This window comes from Limanda limanda, chromosome 19 (assembly GCF_963576545.1).
Source record: "Limanda limanda chromosome 19, fLimLim1.1, whole genome shotgun sequence".
Lineage (NCBI taxonomy): Eukaryota > Metazoa > Chordata > Actinopteri > Pleuronectiformes > Pleuronectidae > Limanda > Limanda limanda.
Genome location: NC_083654.1, coordinates 8,508,857 through 8,536,616, shown reverse-complemented (window position 1 = coordinate 8,536,616; position 27,760 = coordinate 8,508,857). Strand labels below are relative to the sequence as shown.

General features: G+C 42.4%; 1 protein-coding gene across 1 annotated transcript in view; it reads left to right on the top strand.

Annotated features, from left to right (window-relative positions):
- adgrb2 (adhesion G protein-coupled receptor B2) overlaps positions 1-27,760 on the top strand; it is a 152,190-nt gene that overhangs the window by 61,703 nt on the left and 62,727 nt on the right. Inside the window, exons 7-14 of the mRNA XM_061092573.1 lie at positions 2,169-2,275; positions 3,487-3,681; positions 4,044-4,112; positions 4,610-4,718; positions 4,944-5,090; positions 10,403-10,490; positions 11,367-11,469; positions 16,847-16,890. Coding sequence (XP_060948556.1) covers positions 2,169-2,275; positions 3,487-3,681; positions 4,044-4,112; positions 4,610-4,718; positions 4,944-5,090; positions 10,403-10,490; positions 11,367-11,469; positions 16,847-16,890 — 862 coding nt within the window. The remainder of the gene's footprint in view (positions 1-2,168; positions 2,276-3,486; positions 3,682-4,043; positions 4,113-4,609; positions 4,719-4,943; positions 5,091-10,402; positions 10,491-11,366; positions 11,470-16,846; positions 16,891-27,760) is intronic.

Sequence of the window (27,760 nt, the reverse complement as noted above, 5' to 3'; positions counted from 1 at the left end):
TCATCATGTTAGTCAGTGCTGAGTTGTCCAGGTCCAACGTTTATTGTTATCCTCAACATTTGCAAGGAATGCTCAACTGAGGCATCAGAAACAGGCAATATAGGAAATAAAAAAAATCATGCTACAAAATCATATTTACTCTTATATAATAAAACTGTGTTACTTAAAGGGGAATTCGGAAAATTTTCAGTTATAAATATGTCCATTTAAATAAATGACACTCAAAAAAACCTTTAGAATCGGCCCAGTAGCGCAGCAGCAGCGACAGTCCATTAAATGTAAATTGTTACACTGGGTCTTTGCTTATAGTCTGGCAACAGTACACATGTCTCACTCTCAAGGCTCGGGGGACTCGGGTTGTTTGCATGAAGGCCGAGGTGGAAACGTGAGAGAGCGATTCCGAGAGAGGAGTTTAGATTTCACTGAGAGCAACTATTATCATGCATCTTTTCCTGGATGTGGACAATGTTGATGAAGCGTTTGACTCGATGGACAAAGAGCTCCTTCAAACTGAAGAGCTGAGAAGAGACCGAGGCAACAGGGAAAAACGAGGGACCGCCCTCTGCTGCACTGTGGCCAATGAGACTTCTCTTTGGGCCAGGTCTGTGTAATGTTGCCAGACACTTAGCAAAGTCCCAGAATAACAATTTAATGGCAAAAAAAAACACTTAATTGGACGCTTCATGGAGAGTCACAGTTCCCTCTTAAGATTAAATTGTAGACTGTGTCGTGGCTGCCGGCCGAGGTGATCTAGTGGATTTATTTACAGACCAGCATTTCTAAACGTAAGGCCAAGGATCACCAGCACATTAAAAAGTATATGATAGTAAATCTTAAGGCCAAGGACCCCCATTGGCTCGAGGGGCCTGAGCATGTGCCCACTTTGCCCAAGCAGCGATCAGTCAGTAATGTGACATGCAGCATATGGATGTAGAGCAAATAATGAAGTTACAGAACCTCATACTTAATCAACAAATTAAAAATCCAAGACAAAAATTCCTTACTTTTCCACTTCAAATGTTTCTCTGTGAAAACAGCCGCTGAGCAATTGGGCAAAGTAGCACAAACTGTCAAATAAATAATAAGGATTATCCTGAATTACTCTTCTGCATGTGTCAACATTCAAAGACTGGAAGTAATGTACAGTAAAATACAGTATTCCTATTTTTTAGCTTTGATATACTAAGGCAGTAAAATATCCAATTCATGCATTACCCAGCGTCTCCCCTTAATTAGTCCGGAATTTTTGAATGCTGTCAAACCTTATTGCTGTTTTACTTCAGAGGTTCTCCACCAGCCGGCTGCCAGAGCTTTTCTTTTAAACTTCCAAGAGAAAAAACAAGAACCAACCTCAAATCTTTTTGAGACACTATTACATTGTTTAAGCCGAGAGCAAATGTGGTTCAGACGGACTTTAATATAAACGTGTGTTTCTTCATCTCTCAACCTATGGCATTGGCTATGACTTCAAAGCATGTCTGTCTGAATCAGCCGGAGCCCGCCAGTAAAGAGCAGTCCGTCTGAACCCAGCTAACGCACCAGATTTAAGTAACAGACTAACTGAGCACTTTATTTATTTCAATCTATTAGTCTTTATAAAAAGGAAGAGCCAGAGTTTTGCTTGTGCATATTTATATTGGCTGGGGGGAAGATCTTGTTCTAGTAAAGCACAGTACTCTGGCAGTTGTTTGGCACCAGGTTCAAACATACAGGTATCGACTACTCAATTATGTAGATCTGTAGACTATTTGGTTATTGTAAACAACCCAATATACAATTTCCCAACAAGAAAACGACCAATGAAACCTTTTGTTTGAATTTTCAACCTCTGTTTTTGTATCAGTTGTCATTGTGAGGTTGCCAAATGCCAAACAGCTCTGGATCTACTTAAATTCATCGAGCAGATGACATCCTGTGTTTAACTCCTGACTATACGATGAATGGAAAATTAGTTTCAGTTTCCAAACAAGGTTTTCAGGCAGTAGTGTAAGTCTACTGAGTATCTTTTTCCATCCTGATGCATGTTTCTGTATCATGTAGATTACACTGAAGTATGTCAGCATCCAGTATAGCCATCCGTCATACTGTAGATAATGACTCACTGGGAAGATTTAATATCCCGAATTTGCTGAATCTCATGTGTTCTATTTGTGTCTCATTTCTTCTAGGATCTGCTAGTCGTCGTTGCATGCTGGACATTACTGGAGTTGCTTTCTGGGGTCCTCCGAGCTTCGCCAGATGCGTCTCACTTGAATTTAGATATTTACATTTAACTGTGAGTTACCTTTTAAACCCTTCTCCCAAACTAAGAAGCTGCCTCTGCAATGATACCACTAAGGCCCAACCGCCCCATTATGACACCACATTTAAATTGACTAGAGATCTTGATTTGTATTTAGATCTGCTACAAATTACACACACTCATAAATATCCGTCCTGGTTGTCATCAAAACCCATGAATTTTTAAACAAATTCCTGGATCCGGCCCCTTTTATTCCCATTCACCCCAAAATTGAATGAGTTATTTCCTCTCCTAAACTGCATACTTCCAAGATTTGTTGTAATTTGTCTTGTAGTTTTTGTGTAATTCTCCAAACTAACAGACAGACAAAATCATAACCTCCTTGGTGGAGTTGCCTTTTCCTTTGGCATCATTTTAGCCACTTGGGTGAAGCTTTTTCTCTACTTCACCTTCATCAAACTTGTCAGTCTCCTCCTTTTTCTCAAAAGTAATTTTCCTCACTCAACTGCCCCATTTCCAGTCCTCCAGTACCTCTGTTCAACTTTAAAATTGTACCCGAGATATTGGAGTCTCTTTTCTCAAAGTCTGCCTGGTATCTCTGATTAGCTTTTCAGGAGCTTTGGCGCTCACACTTATCAATTAATGAACACAGCTAATGAATGTGTTCATCAGCCAGACTGTTTTCCTGCGCTGTGAACTTCCACCTTTTTCATCTCCTCAATGATGGCAGAAGGAGATGGGGGTCAGGGATTGTGCACGGCGGAGCAGGCCGCTCTGTTAGCTTTCTGTAGCAAGCTTTCATTAACTCCAGGAGTCAATAATTAATTTTCTGTGATTGCTGTTATCTTCTGTTCTTCCAGGCTGTCTCTCTACTTTATTCTCCCCCTTTTCTGCACATCAAATACACACGCACACACGCACACGCACTCACACACTCCAGACACACACACACACACACACAGACACACACACTTCACACACGCTTACACACACACTTACATCTTTCTGTCTGTGTCTCTTTCTCTGAAGGTATGAACACCACATTTAGTCTCAGAGTAATGCTAGGCCTGTTTTTGCTCACCTGCCTTGAAAATCCAACCATGTACATATATAATTCCTTCTTTCTTGAAACACTCCCCTCAGCTCACATCCAAAACATTTCTGTGATCACTGCCATTTCTGCCATTGGTACAGACGACGCATGCTAGACCTCATCTGACCCCACTCTCTGTGTATGGTTGCAGTTACGAGAGCATCTCGCGAAGGGTCAGAGGACCCTGGCCGGGGAGGGCATGTCTCAGATCGTAAGGACTCTCCTGGAGCTCTTTCAGAGGAGGAGCTACTACAGTGGCGACCTTCTCTTTTCCACGGAGATCCTGCGAAATGTGACGGACACCTTCAAAAGAGCAACCTACATCCCAGCTCCCGACGACGTGCAGGTAGGCTGAGCCAGGGCTCTACTCTCGGAAGTCAAGAAACCATGCGGGCAATGCAGTCGTGGTCACAGCCTCACACACAGAAACACCTCTAAATTGATTAAATGTTAAAACTCTACTTTCTACAGTCGAGTGTGTATAACAATGAGTTACGGCCGCACAGTGCCTGTGGCCTCAGAGGGGCTTTTATTCTCCTGTTTTTATTATACAATACAATTCAAAAGCATTTTATATTTAACAATATGCCTGTGTACCTAATTAAAGAAGAGTGCTGCAGTATGAGTGAGGTTCAAGGGACAATGCCCAACACTGTTGTGTGATTCTTGAGTTCCCCGGCATTAACAACTACTGCATCTTGTGTCTAGAAATTCTTCCAGATAGTCAGTCACATGTTGGACATGGAAAATCTAGAGAAATGGGAGGACGCTCACCAGGTAAAGTTGTGTGTGTGTGTGTCTGTGTTTTAGTGTGTTTGTGTTTGTGTGTCTCCCTGTACACCTCTTTACTGTAACCGGTGGCTGCCTATAACTCTACCAGGTGTCCTAAATGTGTGTGTGTGAGTGTTTGTGTGATTAAGTGTTGCCTGTGCATACACACCCTACATTAACTTTTAATTATTATAGTCATAAAAACACACCTGTTTACTAAACACACAAAAATATGTGTCTTTGCACATTTGTGTGTTTTTGTGTGCGACCCAGCTTGATGCCCTTGAGTTGAGGTGTGTTTACATGCCATCTGGACCCAATAAACAAGCAAACCCAGTATGATATTCTATCCCACATGGTCACAGTTTACCACCCTGGAACGCAATCATTGGTCTAGATAATGAAACGTATAAAAATGTTTTCGGTGGGTGAGAGATGTGTCCGCCCCGCAGTACGATTATGTCGACGTCACAATGGATGCTGAGCTTTGTGTTTTCCCTCAGGTCGCTCCCGGTGCCGCTTTGCTGATGAGGACAGTCGAGGATTTCATTCACCTCATCGGCGAAGCCCAGAAGCCTTTTCAGAGTTTTCTGGTGGTTACAAACAACCTCAGTAAGTGTCAAGAATTATCCAATGCGACTGCTCAGGCCTAAAAACGTCCTCATTTCATTTATGAATTTAGACACAAAAAAGCTTCCCCTCAATCGAGATACACAACATAGCTCATAGTTTTTGGCACACTGCATTTATCAAATCCTTATCCGCTGTTTTTTCGTGTCAGTCCCAACTTTGTTGCTGCAGTGAGTTTCAGGTGATTTATATCTCTTGTTTGTCCAGTGGTAACCATCCAACGAGAGCCGGTATCAGCAGTTTCCAGTGATATCAACTTCCCAGTGAGGGGCCGGAGGGGGATGAAGGACTGGGCCAGAAACTCAGAGGACAAGCTCTTCATCCCTAAAGAGGTCTTCACCATCCCCACAGAAGGTAGGAGAACTATAACGAAGAAATCCCCTGACCAGGGTTTGCCCAACATTTCTGCTTTTTGATATTAATCTGTACTATCCACTGTGTTTGGGGGTAAGGTTAAAACCATAAACATATGGTCAAAAATATCAAGAATCAATTATCAAGGCTAGAATATTTTCAACCAGATTCAAGGTCCAAGGGTTATCACTGAAAGTGCCGGATTTCTTCAGTGAGTTTCAAAACTGAGCTCATATCCACGATTTGGATCTGTTTCAGTTTGCATACACCGAAGCAGCCTCGAGTCTTAGACATAAGAGGAAACGTTTTTGCTTCCCTCAACGCTCTTTAGCCAAGGTCAGACGGCTAGAAGAGAAGAGTTATCCCAGTGTGAATTCACGCACTCAGAGATGTGTCCCATGGAAGCAGATAGAAGCCTTCTCAAGGACATCCAAGGGCAACACTGCCAAGCGTTTGGACTGTAAAGAGGCCCTGGAGGACTTCTCAAGAAAATGCGGGTCTTTCATCTGTGAGGAAGTCTGCTGCCTCCCCTTGAGTGCATCAAGTCCTCGCATGATTTTGAAAGAGGACTCTCCGCTTTTAGCAGCAGAAGAAAGTTAACGGCTGTTTGTCTTAACTGCTGTGAATCTTTTTCCATGTGGTTTCAAGTAAGTAGAGTGATCATTCAATCGCACCACAAAGGAAGAATAGGGGTGATTATAAATAGAAAAACGCTGCTAGGAGACACGGGAGCTGACGTTGTGGAGGGGAACCAAATGGACCTAAAACAGTAGGGGGGGGGGAAGTAGGTGATGGTAGAAAAGAGAATTAACGCGGCAGATGCAATGCACTGCCAATGAAGGCAAAGGTCACATCTCACAGGAAATTAGACTGGCAGACTTCCGTCTGGCACCCTGTCCCCTTCCTCAAATGAAAGTTCAGAGAGGCTGCAGGTGGAGAGAGAGCAGAGCTGTCTCTGACCTCTGACCTCTGACTCGCAGTGATGACGCTGAATCTCTTTGACTGACACTCGGAACATCCTCTCCCGAAACCTCAGGGCACCTCACCTCAACTCACCTCATATCTGTCCCCACATTATGCAGAATGTAAAATGCCTACTCCGCCACCCAACCATCCTTTTTGCTTTCATGAAACAAGAACCTGCTTATTAAGCTTTCTGGGCTAAGCTTGTTTAATGCTACTACAATGCAATTCTCCATTGAAAAATGTTCCTTTGTTTTCTTCACTGCTTTTCATGTCTTTTTTCCGCCACCGTTTTTTCCCTTGGTGTGCTGGTGCGATAACAGTGACCGGATGCAGCACATTAACACTGCCATCCTCTCATATGATACTCAGGACATGTAACTTCCATTTTAGCATATGCCATTTCGTAAATTATTCCATCCAAATTGCGTATAGCCTCCATACAGACTTGAGTTAGGAAAATGATTAGTACCCTTTGCCCCTGTGGAAACTCTGCCTCTTCCCATGTGTTGAGTTCTTCCGTTGATTGCTATCAGTTTGTTTGGTTCATTTACTCCGTAATGAAAGCCCATCTCAGATGGACAGCTTAAACATGCTCATAAAGGCCCGGCGGCACCTTTGTGTGGGTCGGTGCGCACACACCCGCCGTCGATTGATAGGTTCATGAGCCGCTTCACTGGGCAGAGGCTGGGACTGGTCTTCACCGATTTCCGAGGTGATGAACTCCCCTCTCTCCCTCCGCTGTCTCTCTCTTCCTCCTCACAGCTACACATGCAGACAGTACGTGCATCAAAACATATAAGAGCCAACAATGATTTCATATTTTAACTATCCCAGTGCTTGTACAAGGTAATGGTTATGCACCATTAACTTTGAGTATGCATCAAGTAAGAACAAAAACACAATAATCTCCTATCTTAAGGAAGTAAGAATGACTTTCTCATTTGCACTATCACTCTTGCTATGTTGATACTGAAATTATCATGAGCTGAGAATATGACTATGTTGGTTGATAATTGGTGCTGATGTCTTTAATAGAAATAGTTTGACAGGCTATAAAACAATATGCCTGCTCTCTCTTGTATAGAGAAATGGAATGAAATGAGAAGAGTGATACCACAATGTAGCCTATTCTTAAATTAAAACAGGCGAATCTAGCTGGCCTGGAAGTTAAACACCTACCAGCACATATCACCTAGTTTGTTTCAACTGTACACACAAAGTAACATCAACACTAATACAGCACTTCAGGAGGTCACTGCTCCTAACTTTGTTTCCCCAATTAGGTTACAAATCACAGCTGCTCATGTTTCCATTTCTGTTCCTACGATAGATTAAATGTGTTAATAATCGAGCTTTAGATGTGTTGGGAGGCACAGTTGTGAACTTTTTACAAAGCCAGGCGAACCACTTACCCGGCTGCCTGTTTAGATAAGCTTCAGCTCGACAGAGACTCCAAAGCGGCTGGCTGGATGCAGCGTAGGTCATCCACCCTGCCTCCTCCGTGTTAGCAGATGGGATACAGGCAAATTTAAAAGTCTAATTAAACTGCAAATAAATGTAATCAATTTTAGGGCTTTCTATGTCCCTTTGTTTATGTGTCTGATAAGTTTGCTTTTAATTTGTTATTTTGGACCTTGATAATCTGACTCCAGCACTTGATCACTATACTGTGCAGACTCCAGATCAACAAGATGGCAGAGCTCATATTTATTATGGGCTTCATCTCTCTTCTATCTTCATGTATATATGGTTAACAAACAGATCTGCAAGTGCTATCAATCCTTTCATCCACTTTCTAGGAGAGCGAATATTTATATTTGTCAAACTTTTCAACAGCCAGAATGTTTTAGCTCATTTTGCGAGAACAGAAATTAAATTAAACTTGGTATAGAGTGGAGTGCATACAGTGGCTTTATGTAAAACGGTATAATAATTCAAAAATAGTGGGTAGCATTGTTGTTAATTCATATGAGCTGGGTTATGTTTACTTGTCAGTCTCTTTGATTGGCGAAGGAAAATAAATGCTGTTGTTACAAGACAGAACCGTTGGAGGAAGATAAAGAGCAACTCACATGGGACTATTTGGATGGAGCTTTTCGATCTTTGATTAAAACCATGAATTATTTCGTAGCATCAAGTCCGAGCACATCTTCCCCCTGACAGATGGCGTATTAAAGTTCACTGCAGGTGAAATGTGGGTTGCCATTTTGCTGACCACCAATCACTTAGAGGTTCAACAAGGAGAGAGAGTGACGAAAAGTCTGTTCACGGGCAATATTTTTATGGTATTAATCAGCGTAGCAGTTATCCCCCCCCCCAGCACACTGATTAACAGTTTACCCACAATAAACTGACTTTGTCATGTGTATGCCTTTGTCGACACTCCAATTAGGATCTCACATGATCTGCCCCTCTGAGTGGCCTGACATGGACTCAGTTTCCTGTTTTATTTTTATACTCAAAATATCAAGGCAACTTACTGCACTCTTATTTTGAGGCCAACTCAATCTCCCAAGTTTTTGAAGAAAATACCAAGTAACTTATGCCAACTAATTCGTTTTATTCTCATTATGTATTTGTCATAGTTATAAAAAACGTTTTGAACATTTAGAATTCTTTACAGCTCTGGTGTCACTGCTCACCAGATTTGCGGGAATCAAACCACTTTATTCCATATGTACACATGAAATTAATTTTGCTTAATGACATTTTTAAATAAAAACTTTTCGTGAAGAAAAGCAGAAATGATCAGCAGGCCCTGTTTTTAACTTGCCTGATCTCCGGTTTGGTCAAAACTTACAACTTTGTGTTTTTGCTTAACAAATAAAACTCTGAATTTAGTTAAAGCAAATACTTTGCTAAGTTTACGAAGCCAATACAGTTACCTGCTTTGTATTTGGTTTCTTTCTTTATCTTTGTGTTCTTTTCTAACTTTGTAATTTCCTGCCCCACCTGTGTTTGTGTTTGTGTTTGTTCAGTTCTGCTTTGCAACCGGCCCAGAGTTGATGCTTTTTATGCGTGTGCATTGTTCCCGCTCATGTTATTTCCTGTGCTTCAGTCTCCCAGAGAGTTTGAACAATCACTGTTGACATTAAAGCGTCCTGACTGCACCTACATGTGTCTTCGTGCATCTGCATTCGGGTCCAGAAATCACTGAACTGTGACACATAGGCTCTTTCATCCCCGACTTTAATAAAAAAAAATTCTATTCTCCTCACATTTGCTTTTTTTTCCTCCCACTGTCAGGATCTTTTCCGTCTCTTCCTCTTTCTCGCCTCGCCTGTCTTGCATAGCTATCTCTCTTCCGACTGATTTTGGATGAGTCACCCAGTACGCCTGATACCATCGACCCCGTCCGCCCGACCTCTCTTTCTCCTCCCCCCCTCCCTCCGTCCCCCTCTGCTGACGCTCCTCCGTCGCTTCACTCGGCCTAAAAGGGCAACGGAGGGAGTGTCGTCCCTCAACATGAACTCTTTCCCTCTTACTTTTCTCCGCCCGCCTCACTCGAGACAAAGTGACATTTACAGAGGGACAGTGCGTCTCCTCGGGAGCCCCTGCTCTTTCTGTCAAAAGAACACCAGAGGGAGCGATGGAAGGCATTGGGTTGTAAAGGAGTGTTGAAAAGTTGGTTGGAAAATGCCAACAACAGAGGAGGAGGAGGAGGAGAAAAGGGGATACAAAACTAGGGGTGCAATGCTTTGACTTGACTTTGACTTTATTTAGAAATGAGGCTTGTGCATTAGGCCTAACTGAGCGATAGGTGAGCTACTTGCTGTTCATAGGTGAACAAACTAACACAAACACTGTCTCCAGCCACACAAAGGATCTTTCACCGGAATTAGTCGCACGTCTTTAAGCTCAGAAGCTTAATTAGGAGTATGAAAGATGTAGCTGTCATACGCTTCTGGAATGTGCAGCAAATTACAAACTTCCTTTGATGTAGCCGACGGAGCATTTGTCGGTGACAGTAAATGTAAGCTGGTGGTGCAGGTTGAAGAGACAGGAGATCTATGCGGGTTTGCTTCACCAATAGACACTTTCTCTTTAGTTTATTTGTATCATTGACCTTGTCAGTGCAAGTTAGGTCACATTTTATTAATCATAATTACAATCATAGAAGGTGTCATATTATTATTTTTTCATTCAAACAATTTCTTCCATCTTAAGCACTAACAGACAACTTTTTTCCCTTCTTAATGTTTGAAATACTTATTCTGAAATGACAAATCCTCCTACATGTATTTCACACAAAGCTTGACGTGTTTTGCACAAGATAAACTTAAAATATAAATGTATATTTGATTGTAACTCACTGGGCTGATCATTTGCAAAATTATCTGTTTCAGAGACAGAGGCAGATTCGGAGTCGACAATGTACTACGTCATTGGAGCCATCTTGTACCGGACGTTGGGCGTCATCCTGCCTGTGCCAAAGTGAGTACCTCTCTCTCTTGTGTCGTCCTCAGCTGATTGTTTATCACTTCTAAAGCATTTGAAGCTTATATTTCACTCCGTACTTACTTGCTTGTCCTTTCTGTTACCTTTTCTACATCCCAGCAAGCTTTCATCTCCCACGTAGTTCCTTTTTTTTTTCATTCTCAAAACATTTCTATTTTTGTGCCCTATTTTCTCTTGCCTCTTCCTTCTACCTAATTCCAACCTCCAATTCGTTCTCTGTCTTCTCTCTCATAATAATCTCTTGCTTCTCTCCTCTCTGCTCATGTGTGCTTGGTTATCTGAGTCATCAGAGGTTATCATCGTAGATTTCCCTCGATGTTTTCTCTTCCTTTTCTTTTGCGTTGTCAGTGTATTTTTGGAAGTGTACAGTAGACCCTCAAACGGGTGCAGCCTTAATAAGTCCTGAATCTTGAATATAACTCAGAAAGGCAGAAGTTGGGAGGAATCAGGAGGTTGTAAAAAGGCCTTCATAGGGTGTGATGCGCTGTTTGTGCTGGTCCTCAGCCCTTTTATTCAGGTCAGTGCTCTTGGTTGTGGATGAGCTAGATCTGTTAAAACCTCTTTTCTCCCTGCAGCTCTGCTGAATACTAAAAGGTCCAGTGTTATGATTTTACTCAGGCGCTCTCCTCACTTGCTTACCGACTCTCTCTTCAGCCTTTAATTCATGTTTATTTATTGATGTATTTGTTTAGCTCTGCGGATACGTTCAAAAACCCTCAAACGCAAGGGAGGGGAGAGAGCTGGCTGTGGATGTTGATTTGTGTATTATCGGGATGTTTTTATTGTAACTGTTGATGTGCAGTATGATCCTGAAGAAACACCACAGTCTGATGTGTGTTTCTATCTTTGTAGTCCCCCTGCGGTGATCAACTCCAAGATCCTGACAGTGACAGTGCGTCCTGAGCCGCAGCCCAGCGAGCCCATGGTGGTGGTGGAGCTGTCACAGCTTTTAAATGTAAGTAAAAGGGTCTCATTTTTGACTACACTGTTTCATTGTGGGCATCTGTCCAGTACAAAAATGCATCTTCTTTTAAACATTGAGTTTGTGTTACTTGACTTCTACATCATTTCAATAGAAAGTGTAATGAGAAAATTGGGAAAATTACAGCTTTCCCAACCGCTGTAGTGATTAATTCAAAGCTATAACCACCAGAGAAATCTATTTATTTTCCATGCAACAAAAATGTAAATTATTCCATATGAAGCACTTTTCCCGTGCAAAGTTTTGCATTTCTTTATCGCGCGCTTGTATATCGAATAAGCTCGGGCCAACAAAATACATTTTGTTTAAGGCTTTAAAGGATTCCTCTTCTCCCCACTGACCCATGTTTCCTGAGTTTAGAATGAAAGAGAAAGTGCTGCATGATATAAAGCACCGTGGCGCTGGGAGAATTGCCTGAATAAATGCGGACCTCTCTGACTTCCTTATAACGCAGAGTCTCCTGGTGCCTATTCGGTTTATATTACAGTGGAGTGTGTTATTATAAACGACTCGTGGGCTATTTTCATTGGAAAGGACTAAGTGCAAGTTTAATGAGAGGCACTCTTTTCGACCTCCATGAGATGTAGGTTTCATTAGCCATTCTTCTGGGTAAAGGTGGGCACAGGTTTGAAAATAATGTTGAATATTAAATAGTCCCTCTATAGACAACACACACACGCAAACACACACTCCCTAAAATCGTTCAGTGAAATCAGTCTCTAGCTGTGTCATCGAGGACCTGAGGATCAAGATTACTGCCCAGCGTTTCATTAAAAAGATTTTGTATTGATCCTCATCCCCACCCACCCCCCCACACTCCATCTCCCTGCCTCAAACCGTTGAATCACTGCATAATTACGCGGTTTCTTTTATATGCCTCTATCTTTTATCTTCCTATTATTCTGCTTTATGACACTTTTTGCACAGCAGAGGTACTGCGGGTTGCACACAGCCTATCTGGAGGATGATGTCTTAATAGTGATCCTAGCATGCTGCTCTGTGCTGCTAACCGGAGGCTCCTGCTGAGGACAGACATTTCTCTGGCACGCAGTGCAGCACGGGGCTGGGACAGTGTGAAGAGGGCAGGTGCACATGCTGCAGAGCATACCGATGTGTGAGAGGCCATGTAGATCTTGCAAACATTAAGGATCACATTTTGATAAATGTTGGGGATTCACGAGAGATATAGAGAAAGAGTTTGGCAAAACATAGTGGAAATCAATACAGTACAGGCTACAATATCCTGACCTCCAGTTGCTTTGAATGGATCCAAATGTTCAACCCTACCTTTCCCACAGAGCAATGGTATACTGTTTGTTATTCAAACCTTTCTTCCTAATATATAAATATCAATATATTTTTAATTCCCAATCTTCAGCCTATAACACAAGCTCTTTATTCTATTTGGAGAAGTTTAAGTAGCATAACTATCACAACCAAGATTGATAAGGTTTTGATGAGGGATCTTGAAAAATTAATTCAAGTCATATAAGAAAGTACATGCTTTCAGTGGACACGTGATTAACATCATATTAATTGGATTTTATTTTAAATATAATTGGTTTTCACAGTCATAGTTTCAGTCTCAGTCTGAAGATATTGCTTCTTGAGATTAATATTAGCTTAATGATATTTTATGTAACAATTCTTAGTTAAAGTGCATAAAAACTACTTGTCTCATGTTATACATTTTGTCGACTTGTGTACCATTCAAAGCGTTTCCAACAATCTTCGAACCCAGAGAAATCCCCAAATTTATTCAAAGAAGTGGGCATTAAATTTTGGTTAACTGTTTTATTTTATCAGATCCGGTAGTTTTAGGAAAACACTCAATAACTACTTCTATGATCTTGCTTTTTATTGATTTTATTCTTTCTTTTTTACTTATTTTTATACCACTTGCTAGTTTTATGCTTTTATCCTAAGTCTTTGTTGTATTGCTAATGCCTTCTTATTGATTTTTTTTATTGTAGAGCACTTTGAAAGGTGCTGTCTGAATAAAATGTATTATCATCATTATGTTATTATTATTATATTTACAGTGTAGGTAACCTGATCAAAATAAAAACAAAATACATAAATACAAAATCAGTATTAATAGCTTTCTCATCCAGAAGATACACGTATGTCTGATCCTTACGAATTTAAACTTTAGCCAGCAGCTGATTAGTTTAGCTGAACATCTCAGCATAAGGAAGAAAAAACTCACTTTAATATTTAACGGACAGTTATTTAAGTTATCAATCCTATCCTTACTTCAAATCTGGAACTATTCCTTTAAAATACTGCTGAGGTTTTAATTTTCTCCTGCAAAATAGATGAATGGGAGTTTTTGTTTTTTTAGAATATTTTATTTTTCCAAATATTTTCACAATGCAAGAGAACATGCAGAGCATACAGAACACTCTACATTAAGCATTACAGAAAATTACATAACAAAATAAAAAAAGTACACAAACATGAAATAAAACTAATTTAATAAATAAAGTAAATATGAATAGTAGTTTTTGAGACAACTTACGAATGCTGCCCAACGACAACAACAACGTACATCTATGCATCATTATGTGACGTGTTATCGCCATTGCGGAGCTTGGCCTGAACTTCGTGAGGAATTGCCAAGCAACTACAGTATATAAGTAGCAGAGGAGGCAAGAAGGTGAAAGGAAGAGCAGAGCATCGCATCATGATGTTCAGCTGCAGTCGGTGTCGACCTTGTCCGGAAAAAAAACAGAAACACCAAGCAGGGCCGTGGCAACAGCTGCCAGCTTTGCTCTCCAAGGGGTGTCGGAGTATCCGTGCATGGTCATGTCCTCACTGAGAAGACATCTGCTCCAGTCAGACCCCTCACACATCTCCAAGTGGGTGTGTCTTTAATAGTGAGTAAGAATCAGGAGGCCAGAAAGCCCTGTGTCCCCACAGTGGACCAGATGCCACGTGTTCCTCCTACTCATCCTCCTCCTCCTCTTCCCACCCCATCTTCCAGCCCTCCTTCATCTCCCCTTTTAGATTATAAAAGCTGTACACATCAGTCTTTCTGGTAATTGTCACTCTGGTAATTCCTAGCTGCCTTTCATCAATCAAAAATCATCATCCTGATTGCTCCTTTTCATTTTCTCAATATATAATCCTTGAAGTGGGAGGTAATTAAGGCTCCCTGAACCAGTGGGCTCCTGTTCTGTTTCAGCAGCTCGTGTTATCTGATTAGCACTCAGCATCTTACCACCGAATGGCTCCATGTGGCTGTAGAGATACCTTGTAGAAAATGGCGATTCTTTTTTTTTTAAGAGGAGAAAGAAGAAGACAGAGCTGTTAAGGTAGATGCCATCATTTACCGTCCATGAGCGCAGCTGCTGGAATCAGACCCACGTTTGCTGCCTGTCAGAGGCATCAGCCGAGCAGACGCCGTCGCTATGCAACGTGACACTGGAGAGGAGGCAGCAATGTGGGAGTACACGGATGTCACTCCCGCTGTACCACAGAGTCCAGTATGATGCCCGGCTGATTGATAGCTCAATGCTAACACAGACAGCCACGCTAACGCATACCTGGCCACATCTAATGTCTTTGAAAAGTGGTGTGCGTGTGTGTGTGTGTGTGTGTGTGTGAGGCAGAACAAAGAGCTGTCATCCATCAATCTGTGTCACCTCGCCTCTGATTCTGTGTATATAAACATTGCATCACGCCGTTCCCGCCTCAATCCGCCCCCCCCGCCCAGAGACCCCCTGGATTCACTGACTCATGGAAGATCAGTTAGGGCCTGTTCAGAGGAGGGAGGGGTGACCTTGCCTGTGTAAATCCTAATGGTTCAGACGTGAATGTGCGAATCACCTCTTTCTCATCCCCTTTTTTTTTGCTCTCTTAAAACGTTGACTTTCAGAAAAACATTCTGTTTGCTCTTCGATGGAGGAGGTCATTTTGTGAAATTGTCCTTAGGCTCCACTGAACCCTCTTACAGTGGACACCATGCTTTTTCTTTTTAAAAAGTGAACACAGAAGCGTGGTGGTAGAATTACTGCTATAATCCCCTATGCCATAAGGGGGAGCTCAAAGGCAAAGTGCTTAATGCAGGACTGAGGAAGGACCAACAGACTCATCTGCATCAGCCCAGCAGGACGATAGCATCTCAGTCGTGGGAAGTGAACCAGAGGCCTAATCACTCTTACTTTGAAAGACACAGAAAGTGTAGACTGAGCTCAAAAACACCAAGTTAAGTCTTTTAATTCGTTGGATTTACAAATTAAGTCGGGGACAGAATCTTTGATCCAGATCAGGAGCCAGTGCAGTTCACCTCAAAAAACCAATCCCAATCCAATCCTGGGCCTAGTGAGGCGTGCAGGTTGAAAGGGCACAGGGCCGGATCGCTGAGGATCACCGGTGGAACAAGTGGAGATGAGTCGGTTAAGGACATCGATCCTGTGATTGATTCAACAATTGAGTGAGTCTTGTTTGGCCTGAGCTTTGATCACCAGATGATTCACCTGCCGTTCGACCACCAGCAGCCCCCCCCCCACACCACACCTGTGATCAGTTGTTGGGTTCAGCGATTGAATGGATTAAGAAAAGAGAGAGGAACTGTCCAGTCATTGACAGTTCCTCTCTCTTTTCCCTGTTTTGCCTTCTTGTCTCATCACTGTATGCAGTGACAAACTACCTGTTTCTGGCTGTGATCATTGCATTATATGGCATTATATCAAAAAAAAGAGGAATACCTGGAATATGAAATGATAACAATTTTTCATTACGAAGATATTTCAAGAAAACAACCTCTCGGGTCATTTTTGACCCACTTATGCATCTAAGGGTTAACATGTTCTCAATCGATTCCTTGACATACGCAGATGTAGAGATAAGTGCTTCACTCGACATTGAGCCTTTACACACCCTGGAAAGGCTACTTCTAGTTTCACTCTTATACATTTCACTGCTTCAGAGTTGTTTACTCCAACTCGACCACTTTCCACTGCGGTTGTACTTTAGTGAAGGATTCAAATGTTTCAACGGCAGGATGTTTATGAGCCACGCTCGCTGTGTATTATTGTCCATGAAATGGCTTTTCTTGTTTGTCTCTGACTCTCGATTCATTGCACACGCACCTTCCCCTTTTCTTTCTGCCGCAGCAGCTATTTGCCGGGCTCTGTCCTCCGACAATGATTCTTTCTCACTCTCTCCCTCCGACCGTCTGTCTCTATCCTTCCCTTTCATTGTCTGTTTACCTCTCTCCATCGTCCGTGCAGCATCACTCTTTTCTCCTCCGGGCAACGAGCTACTCTGTCTCCTGTCTGCCCTCACTCATCCTCCACTGGCAATAACTGCTTATCTTCTCTCTCTCCCCCCCTTTATCTTGCAGGGTACATCAGATCCTCAGTGCGTTGTCTGGGACTACGGCAACCCGTAAGTTTTTTCTGAGAAATGCTGATATTTGTGTGAGTGTGTATGCTGCAGCACTTCATGTGTTTGTCTGTGTGTGTGTGTGTGTGTGTGTGTGTATGTGTGTGTGTGTGTGTGTGTGTGTGTGTGTGTGTGTGTGTGTGTGTGTCTGTGTGTGTGTTTGTGTGTGTGTCTGTGTATGTGTGAACTGAAGGAACTGTATAAACCTAAAACAGTCCTGCGTAAGTGTTAATTAATTCTCTGGATGAGAACAAACAGGTTTATCTTTGTGTTGCTAAGGGATCAAAAGTAGCATCACTCACTCTCAGTGGTGCAGGTTTTCTTCTCTGTCTTCTCTCCAGTGTTTACTCACACCATGTAGGAGTTGTCTGCAGTTCTCTATTTTACTCTAGTCATTCTGTTCAACTTGAGTGACCCTGTTTTATATTTGACAAAATGTCTCTTGCTTGTCTATGTAGGCAACTGATGCTTTGACATTGTCTGCTCTGTGTAGTGGACCAGCTAGTGCGCTACATAATGTAAACCAGCACAATTGATCATGCAGCTTTTACCATTAACCTACATAGTGATCACTCGTTTTGTCAATAGTAAACTCAAACTGGTTCAGAACCATTAAATCAGGGGCTGGTTGTAGGACATGGTCTCATTGCACTTTTAATGGCCCACATCTTCAACCTATGGTAGTATGACTGAGCAAATACCTCCCTGTATCCTACATAATACAATTATATACAATTTGCTTAGCCAAAAACACTGCAACCTAGAATTCTATGCTATTGTTATGTTTTTGAATGGCCTCAGTTCATGGGAGGGATGTCAGGGTTGGCCCTTGGCGGGGAAAAAGTAAAGACGATGTTAAGAAATGTTTAGGTTCAATACATGAAAACACTAAGTATGGTTCAAGTCACCAGCTTCTTTCCCTACGACCACAATCATTCCCAAACCTGTATCTTGAGTTGCCAATGCATTACCAGAAAAAGGACATTGTCGGGACAGCAAATGAAATGTGTCGATGACATAATCTCTATTCAAGGTCTTCTTACTTGCTTGCTTGGTCTTGGGCTTTCAGCCATATCTCACAGTGTATATCTGCAGCTGAAGTTCAAACTGGTGGTTGAAGAGGACCCTCCAGTGACCAAAGCACACAGTGTGGAAACGCAGGTTCACAGGGAGAGGGATAAGACATTGTGAGCTATCAAACTACCCTTCTCCATCAAGGTAGGAGCAAGACAAAGCTCCGCAAAGTCAATTAACTATCCGGAAGATTACAGCTGCAATCAAATTAAATTTGCAGACATTACGAGGGCAGGGAGCCAAACGGAATATAAAGTGGCAAGGTGGCGGCATTGTCTGTCAACCACACACACACACACACTCCAACTGGGGGGAATGTGGAAAACATCCAAATGTGTTTGCCGGGGATTAGGTAATATGTTTACAGACACAGATACAGAAGCAGATGGGAGACACTTACAACTTACTCAAACAAAGTGAAACACATGTTCAAAACACATTCATTTGAACATGTAATCGGAAATCCTTGGGTATCATGCGGCAGACAAACAACAACAATCCTTCAGTCGTTGAATATTCATCAGATCCATGGGATGTTTGCATTTTCGCAACCGCTGTTTACACTTCAGTCTGAAGAGCCAACAGTCTTAGCAAAGTGTTCTTTCCGATGTAGTATAGACTGAACACAAAGATGAAGGACATGTCTCCACTCACTCCCACTATCAAGAAATGCAGCCACGGTAACAAGGTCCCACATGCGGCTGTGGCTGAGGGGTAGAGCGGTCGTCCTCCAACCTGAAGGTCGGCAGTTCGATCACCCGGTCTTCCCCATCTGCATGCCGAAGTGTCCTTGGGAAAGATGCTGAACCCTGAGTTGCCCCTCATAGAACAACAAAGTGCTGCTAATAGATGCACTGTATGAATGTGTGTGTTAATGGGTGAATGTAAAACTGTACTGCAAAGAGCTTTGAGTGGTCATCAAGACTAGAAAAGCACTATTTTAATACAAAACCATTTACATGCGTTCGCCCAATCGCAAATCAGTGTGTTAAGAAATACCTAAAGTGCCAAAATTATCTGAGGTTTACTTTTAATTTGGAATATTGTCTAATTGATTGATATGGATGAGGAGGCAGGGTTTATGATCTGATCTATACTACAGCCACCCACCAGGGCGGCGATATAGATGCTTTGGCTTCACTTTTGGGGAGCTGTGATGTCTTTCATCCTTATTTTCAGTCTATTGTGTCCACACATGTATGGAAAATGAGTGAGGCTGAGTGGGCTTCAAATAAGAAAACCCTGGATGTATGTGCTGGTCACATGTGGAAATTAGATGCATCCACACAAACATGTACATCATGTAGAGTACGTACACATCTAAAAGAAAATACACCTACACAGGGCACGCACAAGCGTCTCAGGCCTCCTCCATTTTCTCGCCTCTGCCGAGCAGTGGAAGTCAACTGCGGTCGGCTGGGAGCTCGCAGGTGAGACGGGCAGAGAACATGTTGTACCAAGCAGCCGTTTGTTTGCTGGAGGGACATCACCTCTCTGAACCTGGCTGTCTCCCCGACCGAGCCACGGGCTCCGAGGCTGAGCAGCAGCCAGATGAGAGGCGAAGGGAGAAGGTATAGACAGCGACCGGACCCGGCGGCAGAAGAAACTGCAGTTCAACCGCGTGCCTCTCCTCCCCCCCCCGTTATTGTTACAATGCACACGCGAATAATGAACACTTACTTGGAGATTAAGGATCGCGCAGAGGCTTACATCTCTAAAGCCTATCATCATCCCCTTCCCAATTGTCTCTGCGCATGTTTTTTTTCCCAGCAGCGGTGGTCCATTTACAAATGTGCCAGCAATTTCAGTGGTATCTCTCTCCCATTTGTGCGCTCTCGTTCTCCCTCAGCTGGCTACGTTGGCCAACAGTTTGTGGCACTCACAGTTCATCTCACTATTTATGCGAGAGTGTTTATTTATTTATTTTGCCCCTAACAGGCCCATATGCCGGCGCCATCTGCCCAACCGAATCGTTGCGCTCGCCATCCCTCCCCATCGTCCCCGCGTGTGTCTGTCTCCTCAACCTACTCTCAACCTGTTTGTCGTTTGCCTCACTGGCTCGACTCGATACCGTTATGTAGAACTCCCATAAAAAAAGTTTTACAGGTTATTTCGGGAAAAGGGGAGGCTCAGGTTAGTGAACAGCAATGAGGGTTTTATAAATGATTAAAAAAAACACCCATTTTCCGAGGCTGTTTGGGGGTATTCCGGGCACTGAAATGGAACTGCCATTTCTCTGTCTTGAAACTTCTCTCGCTTCCTTCCCCAAACTCTCTCTCTCTTTCATTTTCTGTTGGCTTTGAGTGTCTCTCTCTCATCCATGGGAAAGCACGATGGGTGGCTGCTGACCTTGCCTCAGGCGCCGCTGTGCTCTGACCCACACCAGGCCCCAGTACGGCATGTCTGGCTAAACCTGCACTGACGCACACACAAACTCTCACACACACACGCAGACACACACACAAACACTGCACTGTGGAGTACTTATTTAAAGGTCTGCTGCATTACAGATTACCGTAGCTCCCTGAGATTGTATGTATGCCGATCCCGGGTGTACTAGTAGATGTACTGTAGTGATTCTATACTGTGGTGGCAGCTGCTTTTTCAATCAGAACAAACAGCTTCTTTGCTGGCATCTAAAATATACATTGTGCGACTCAAACATTCACTTAAGCCTTGCTCGTGCATTTCCCGCTCCGTCTCTAAATACATAGAGAGGCAACCTCCTGTCATCTGAGTCAAAAAGCTGATGTAACTATGCATGATGGGCAGGCGACTGAGCAATCTCATTTTAAAAGCCCGCTTACATATATGACCCAGTATATAGAGATAAGTGTAACGAACACTTCAGATGGATGGATGACAGTAAGCTTGTGAGGGGGCTGAGGGTCACTTAATCCTATTTCTAATCCCCGGTGGGCTTCGGCTCGATCAGGGGGGGGATCAGTGGTTAAAGACCCAGGCTCCCCACCTTACCCCTCGCCGCCAGAGAGTCATAATGGCCTGGTGTGCAACGCGAGTAGCTCTAACATCCTCAATCTGACACGGTAGATTGAGGCTTGCTTTGGGCTCAGACTGATCTGCCAACGTTATCAGCTTTGGCACAGGCAGGTCTCAACTTTAAATTAGAGTTTAAAAAAAAAAAAAGAGTCAAAAGGCATATTCCAAACGCCCCCGCGGAATTAGTACGAACCTGGCCAAAGTGTAATCACATATATTTAAGAGCGGCGTACAATATTAAGTATTGGAAAAACACTTTCCCTCTTGGATACACACCTTTTCACTTTCAACATCCATTCCTTCTTTTAAGATGTCTTTATACTACTGCATCGATCGAGCAGTGCACATGAATAACATTGTTTGACCAACAAAGGCCACTAGAAGGAAAAAATATCAAAATTCATGCAGCAGAACAAGAGATGTTTTCAATTCTTTTGTATTTTTCTATCTTGTCAAAAACCCAGAGCACCTACATAATGTGTTGTGCTCTTGGCAGTTGATTTTGCAGCTCCTCTCCAAAACGTGTCAATGACTTTGAATGATTATTATGCAGTTTCTAAGTTATAGGTGTATAGTGATAGATGTATATATACGACTAGAACTGATTAAATTTTTTCCAGCTTCTTATAGTGCCAGACCATGCTCTGTATACATCCAGAATCTAGGCTGTGGCTCAGAAGGTAGCTAAGCTGGGGGTCGGCTGTACCCCCCCATACAACGTGCCGACGTGTCCTATGCACTAAGGGAGGCCTCAGCTCGAAAAAACATGAACAACTATACGAGATGAAAAGGATGGATGGTTGAATGGAGGCATTGTACTAATAGAGTGAAACTATTTTCGATTCAGACAGTGTCGTCCCTGAGGAGACAGCAGGTAGTTCAGGCTAAAAATAGAACCCCCATATGTCTACATCTGCACAAGATAATCATCAATCTATAATCAACACTTTACAGCATGTAGCTGTGCCAATTACAAGTGCATTACACAAGCGATCTGCCTCACTCTGTTTTCTGATAGCCCTTGCTGTGAGGCCGTTGATTCAAAATAAAAACATAATTTTTTTTAACAGAGCGAGAGTAACAGATGCGCTGAAATGTAAATTTTGACATTTTAATTTTTGAGATGAAACTGAAAAAAAAGGAGGTTAACTACTTCTTCTCATCTCCCTGATCTCCAATGCCTTGTGTTAATGAACTGCCGTAGCATATGTTCTTCATGTTTGCCTCAGCGTCACCGACGAACACTGACACGCTAGATCTTAACGGCGTAGCCACCAGGAGGAGGGAGGGGTGCTGGTCTGACGGGGGGGGGGCTTGCTCCACTTTTCCATCTGACGGAGCAGAAGGGATCAAGATTGTGTTGAGCAGCCCGGCAGCACAGCGAGAGGGAGTGGGCCGGCATAGGGCTTACACGGGCTCTACCTCCGTTGGGCGTCACAGGACGTAGACGGGCTCTTAGCTCATTCCCCCCCCTTCCCACCCAGCAATCACAACAGTCCTTAGAGAGCGTGTTAACATGGGACGTTCGATTCCCAGCGCACGACAGTCGGATTTAGTGGACTTCTGATGGTTCTAAGAAGCTGTTACGTGTTGAGATCAGTTCTAAGTAGTAGGCTACCAACAAGTGTGAACTTAAGCCATGATTCTTTTTTTCTGCTACTGGACCTCATGGATAAACCTGGGCTGCTTGCATTCAGGACTTTTTCGTTCGAGTGAAGGGTCGATGTAAAGCTGGTCAGGAGTCATTATTTTTGTATTGCTCCCTGCTTTCAGCTTATTGATTGCATCATGTGACCAGTGGGGGGTGAAATGGACCACTGGACATGGTTAGCCTTTAGCACTGCGACTGTTTCACCTGGACAAAGTCCTCGATGGAAATGAATTGATCACCATTTGTGTGTTTAGATTAGAAGTAGTGAATAAGAAGAAGTTCTCTGCCGGCCTTTGGAATACATTTTTACTCCCGGAGCCACTCGGTGAGTTACATCGATTTCCTCTTTAAAAATCTATTCCGGGTTTACTGGAAATACACACGGATCACATTAGCATCCTGAATTCAAGCGCAGTGTTTGCCTTCTGCTTATCTTGTTGACTTGCACATTATCCTCTTTACTCTTGTGCGGCTGGAAGTAGGCTGAGAGGCCAGTGTGTTAGTGCTTTGTGAGACTCCGAGTTGTACCCGTGGCCTTGGGCGTCCCAGTTGAGCCCCCCCGGCCAGATGCTTAGAAAATCTCCTCTCCGTTTTCTATGTGGTTTAACATTTGAAAACCAGGTTGCAAATATGTGGAAAAATAAAACTTTGAATACTTTTCACCAGAATCAGAATGAATAATCCATTTCCTTCAGGAGCCACTCTCCTCAGAGCCAGGGCAGCTGTCCATGTAGCACAGAATGCTGGCAGTCAGAGAGGCAGGCCATTTATGGCTGTAGCTGAAACCTGTATCTGTGCTTTTTCTGTTCGCTCACTGGCCTGCACACCAGGGACAAAGATTATCCCGGGAAAGAAGCTTATAAATTAGCTCATGGCCATGCCAGAGATCAGATTGGAGCACTGGAGGTCAATGACAAAGCATTCTGCTCGCATGGAAATAAGGGAAGAAGCGAGAATGGAAGGTTTTGCGCGACATCTCACGTTGCACGGGCCAAAGGAAAGACGAGGGGGGATCAAATGAGGGCCGTACATGTGTCTGTATCAAAGATTTATTCAGATGTGCTTTTTAAAAGTAAGTGAACATGAAATGAGAATTTTCCTTAACAGGTATGGTGTTGTAGATTTATTGTGGACCAAACAGTTTTGAGTTTTTCATATGACAGACATTGTGATGTCTTCCTACTTAATTTGGTATTCATGTGTCATATTGATCCAGCCACAGTAGTGAGGCACGTGTCAGAAGGCTATCTGGATGACTACTACAGTGATTATTATCGCCCACTGAATCATGCACACAGGATTCAGATGGAACGAAACATATTTCATCTGCGAGTAACACTTAGAAACATAGGCTGTTCAGTCTTACTCATAAACATCAGAGGAAGCTCCGGATAATCTCACAGCATGTTCTTGTGCTTATAAGGCAGTCAGTCAGTGGACGAGAGGAAAAGCTTAGGTCTTACAAACATTAACATCTGGGTCAAATATACTTATTTATGCATGCACACACACACACACACACACACCCACACATAGATATGCAGGCCTTCGTTGTTGGAAGTACTGCAGTGTGGATGTGTACTGGCCAGTTGTGCATAATAGGAAGTATGGAGAGTTGAGTGCAGCTGATTTATGTCGGGTGAAGATTTTCCTCAGTGCTTTTTGGCTGAATTGAGATTAAAAGGCGTATACCCACAGCATTGGTGAGTGCAAGACCCATCACTACTGTTCCACCTCTTTGAACCTAAGAATTAAAATGTTGATACTGTAAGACACATTCAATATGTGAGATCTGATGTGAGATGGTCCGACTATAAACTAATCTGAGGCACAGTCTGCAAAAACAAGAACAAATATGTTGGCTATTACCAGAGACTATAAAGACGGCGTCCACTTCCTCCCAAAACATCCATGATACAGCTGCCACCATCTTGCCCTTTTGATGTCATGGGTCAGTCTCAGCTGTCAATCATGACTTTTCAACCTTTAATAGCATCAAATAACAAATTTAAACCAAGTTTAGTTGGAATAAATGAGCACTTGGATGTATATCAGTGAGAACTGCCCTAAAATGACAACAACCATCTTTCAGAAATATTTATTTCACACATCCACTGAGAAGGAGAGGGAGGCGGGTTTATTAACTATACTGCAGCCAGCCACCAGGGTGCAATCAAGATGATTTGGCTTTTCTTCAGGGCGGCTGTCGTGTCTTCCAACTTTATACACAGTTAATGGATCTGACCCGTAAAACTCTGAGTGCCGGATCCAAATCTGAATTATCTATGACCCCATGTTGCTGTATTTTTATGGTCTCTCTTGAAAACGAGATGCAGACTTTAAAGACACGTCCTTCAATACATAATTTAGTTTTCTCGCAGTGAGAAATCAAATTAATTCAGTATTATATGTGAAAAACATCAAATGAACATAGTAATAAAATAATATAAATAGAGTAATGACCGTTCCGTGACCAGATTAAGACTCAGAAGGTTGCATTTAACGTGGTTTCAGACAACAGCTGGGCTGCGGGGCCAGGATTACATGTGTGACCCTGTGCTCATCAGTACAGGCAGAGAATCACAGCACGACTACAAATGCACCATTGAAGACATTCAGCACTGACACTTCAGTTGGTGTGAATTATTCGGTTTAAATCTTTTTAACTCTATAGCATGTTGAGAACCTTATGGCAGTAACGTAACCACAGAGGTCCCAGCATACTGGGATAACATGAAAACAATTGCATCACGGCCTATATATAATTTATTGAGGTTGTTTTTCTCACGATGACTTACATGGTGATGACTTACAGTCAGCCATCATTCATTTGAAGATTTACTGGGGCTTTAGTCTGTACATAAAAATGGGCGTAGACTATGTGAAGCCAAAGCTTGAAGCCTGTGTTCTCTCAAATATCCAGCAGAGGGCGACTTACTTAGTTGCATAAATAAGTCAGTTACTAAGTAAGCCTAAAAAAATAAAAAAAAACTTTATTTCACTTGATTTAAAACGTCATTGTCATGCAGAGGTCATGGTCTCACTTGCTGGTTTCAAGTCTTCTTCTACACAGCGGGATGTTGATTTTGTTAATGATGATCCTTTTTATTTTTATTTATTTATTATTTTATTATTATTATTAATTTTAATAATAGATGTTGAAATACGGTTTGCATTGGGGCATGGATGCTGTGTGATTGGTGTCTGTTACCATCCCATTGGGCAAAGGTTGTAGGTGGGTGTGCTGGGTCCTTGATCTCTCAGTCAGGCCCCACCCCTCGCCACTCCCAATATGGTTGCTTCTGGTTTAATTGCCGGTGAGATGTAGGATGTAGAATTATATTTTCACATTTATATTCTTCACCTTTCTTTCCTGTGCATGTTTTTTTTTTTACAGAATGGCACACAACAATGCATGTTTAACCACACGGCATCAGGCAACTACAGCAAACATTCCATTACAGGCACAGATGGTAGTCGGCACAATAGTGTAAAAACAGGAACAAAACACCTGCGGAAAACAAAAGAAAGATACAGTAAAATGTGTCTGTTCCCATGCAACACGCAGGTTGTAATTGTTGCCCCAGTGTGTCATTGATACTGATGTACAGTGACGATGTTCAACACAACAGTATCTGTATGTCTGTGTCCTCTTGAGGCCACTTATCTCCATGATCCTGAAAATCCCTTTCTTATACACCAAGCCCCAGTCCTGCTGTCCTGATTCATACCCTCTCTGTTTGCTGTGTGTATCAGCGAGTGTCACTCTTAATAACAATGACTTTACTCTCTCACACGTTACAACATTGCTTGTACAGTGCACTTCACAATATCTGGCCCTCGATATTGAATTCAACCTGTTCAGACTATCCTCGGTGCTTTCCTCATCTTTTTGCATGTATTGCAGTTTGCATCCCCCCATCCCCTTTCTATATTTTCTCCCCTGTGTAAAATCGTTGCCTGTCTGTGAATCTGACCACAAGTGACACAAAGGCAAATATGTTGCTCGTATTTGACGGAATGCTTTGCCAGACATGAGCACAGAGAAGCCGACTAATGGACGCGGCGCATTCAATTTCCCACTATCAAATTAAAATGGACCAAAGTATATATTTTGTTGACAGTTATCTCATGAATCAGATTTGACAGCGTTTGCCCGCAGCTAAAATTAGCTGATAATGTTAATCTTTATTACATCGATGACAGCTAATGTGAAACAGCATTTCTCATGTAAATCAGGTTTGAATGCTTGGCCGGACTTAGACATTAAATGTTTCCCATACTGTGTGTTCTCTGCCATAAGGAATCATGCAAAGTCAATGCTCTTGCATGTTTTTAAAAGGGCAGAACACGTGTACCATGAGGATTATTGAACATTTTATTCTATATTTTCTGGCATGTCTGACATTTGTTGCCACGTAACAATAGAGTCTTGCTTTATGTGTCTGGCAAATATGATTTTTTTTTTGTTCCCCATAGAGCTGACATCAAGCACTTAAGGTTTAAGAATTCAGAGCATGTTTAACCTTTTTGTTTTTTAACAAGGGGCAATTGGCTTTCATAGCACTGCCCTTTTATTCAAGAGTTGGTGCCAATTTCTTCTCGATGGACATAAAAGGTCAACCCAACCCTTTTGTTCGGGAACTATTTTTTTCTATTATATATAGCAGCCGCTACATCATTCAACTAGCAATAAGGGAATACAATTAAGAGCATTGTGCCACGGTCCCTCAGTGGTCACTGCATGTTTGAGCACACTGCAGTAGAAATAGAGTTTTAGCTGCGTTGGTTTCATCTCCAGCATGGCCCAGATTCTACCACCAACTGTGTGGATATAACGAACATGAAAATTCCAATTTTAAACATGTAAACGTTGGTTTTGTTGTTCTCCAACAAAGACCAAAATGTTATAACTGCTCCCCTAGATTCTACTTAAATATGTGCATTCATGATCCCCAGGAGGATTAGTCACAAAGATGTTCCCCAGATTTGTTATATAATAATTTATTCTTTAATGTTCTTTTTATAGTTTATCAAATTTATAATTCTATAAGTGTATCGTTCCATAATTGGGTCAATGTTTTTTCACGTCCACTAAACTACAAGATGGATCGGCACCAAGCTTTTTACAGACATTCATGGTTTCCA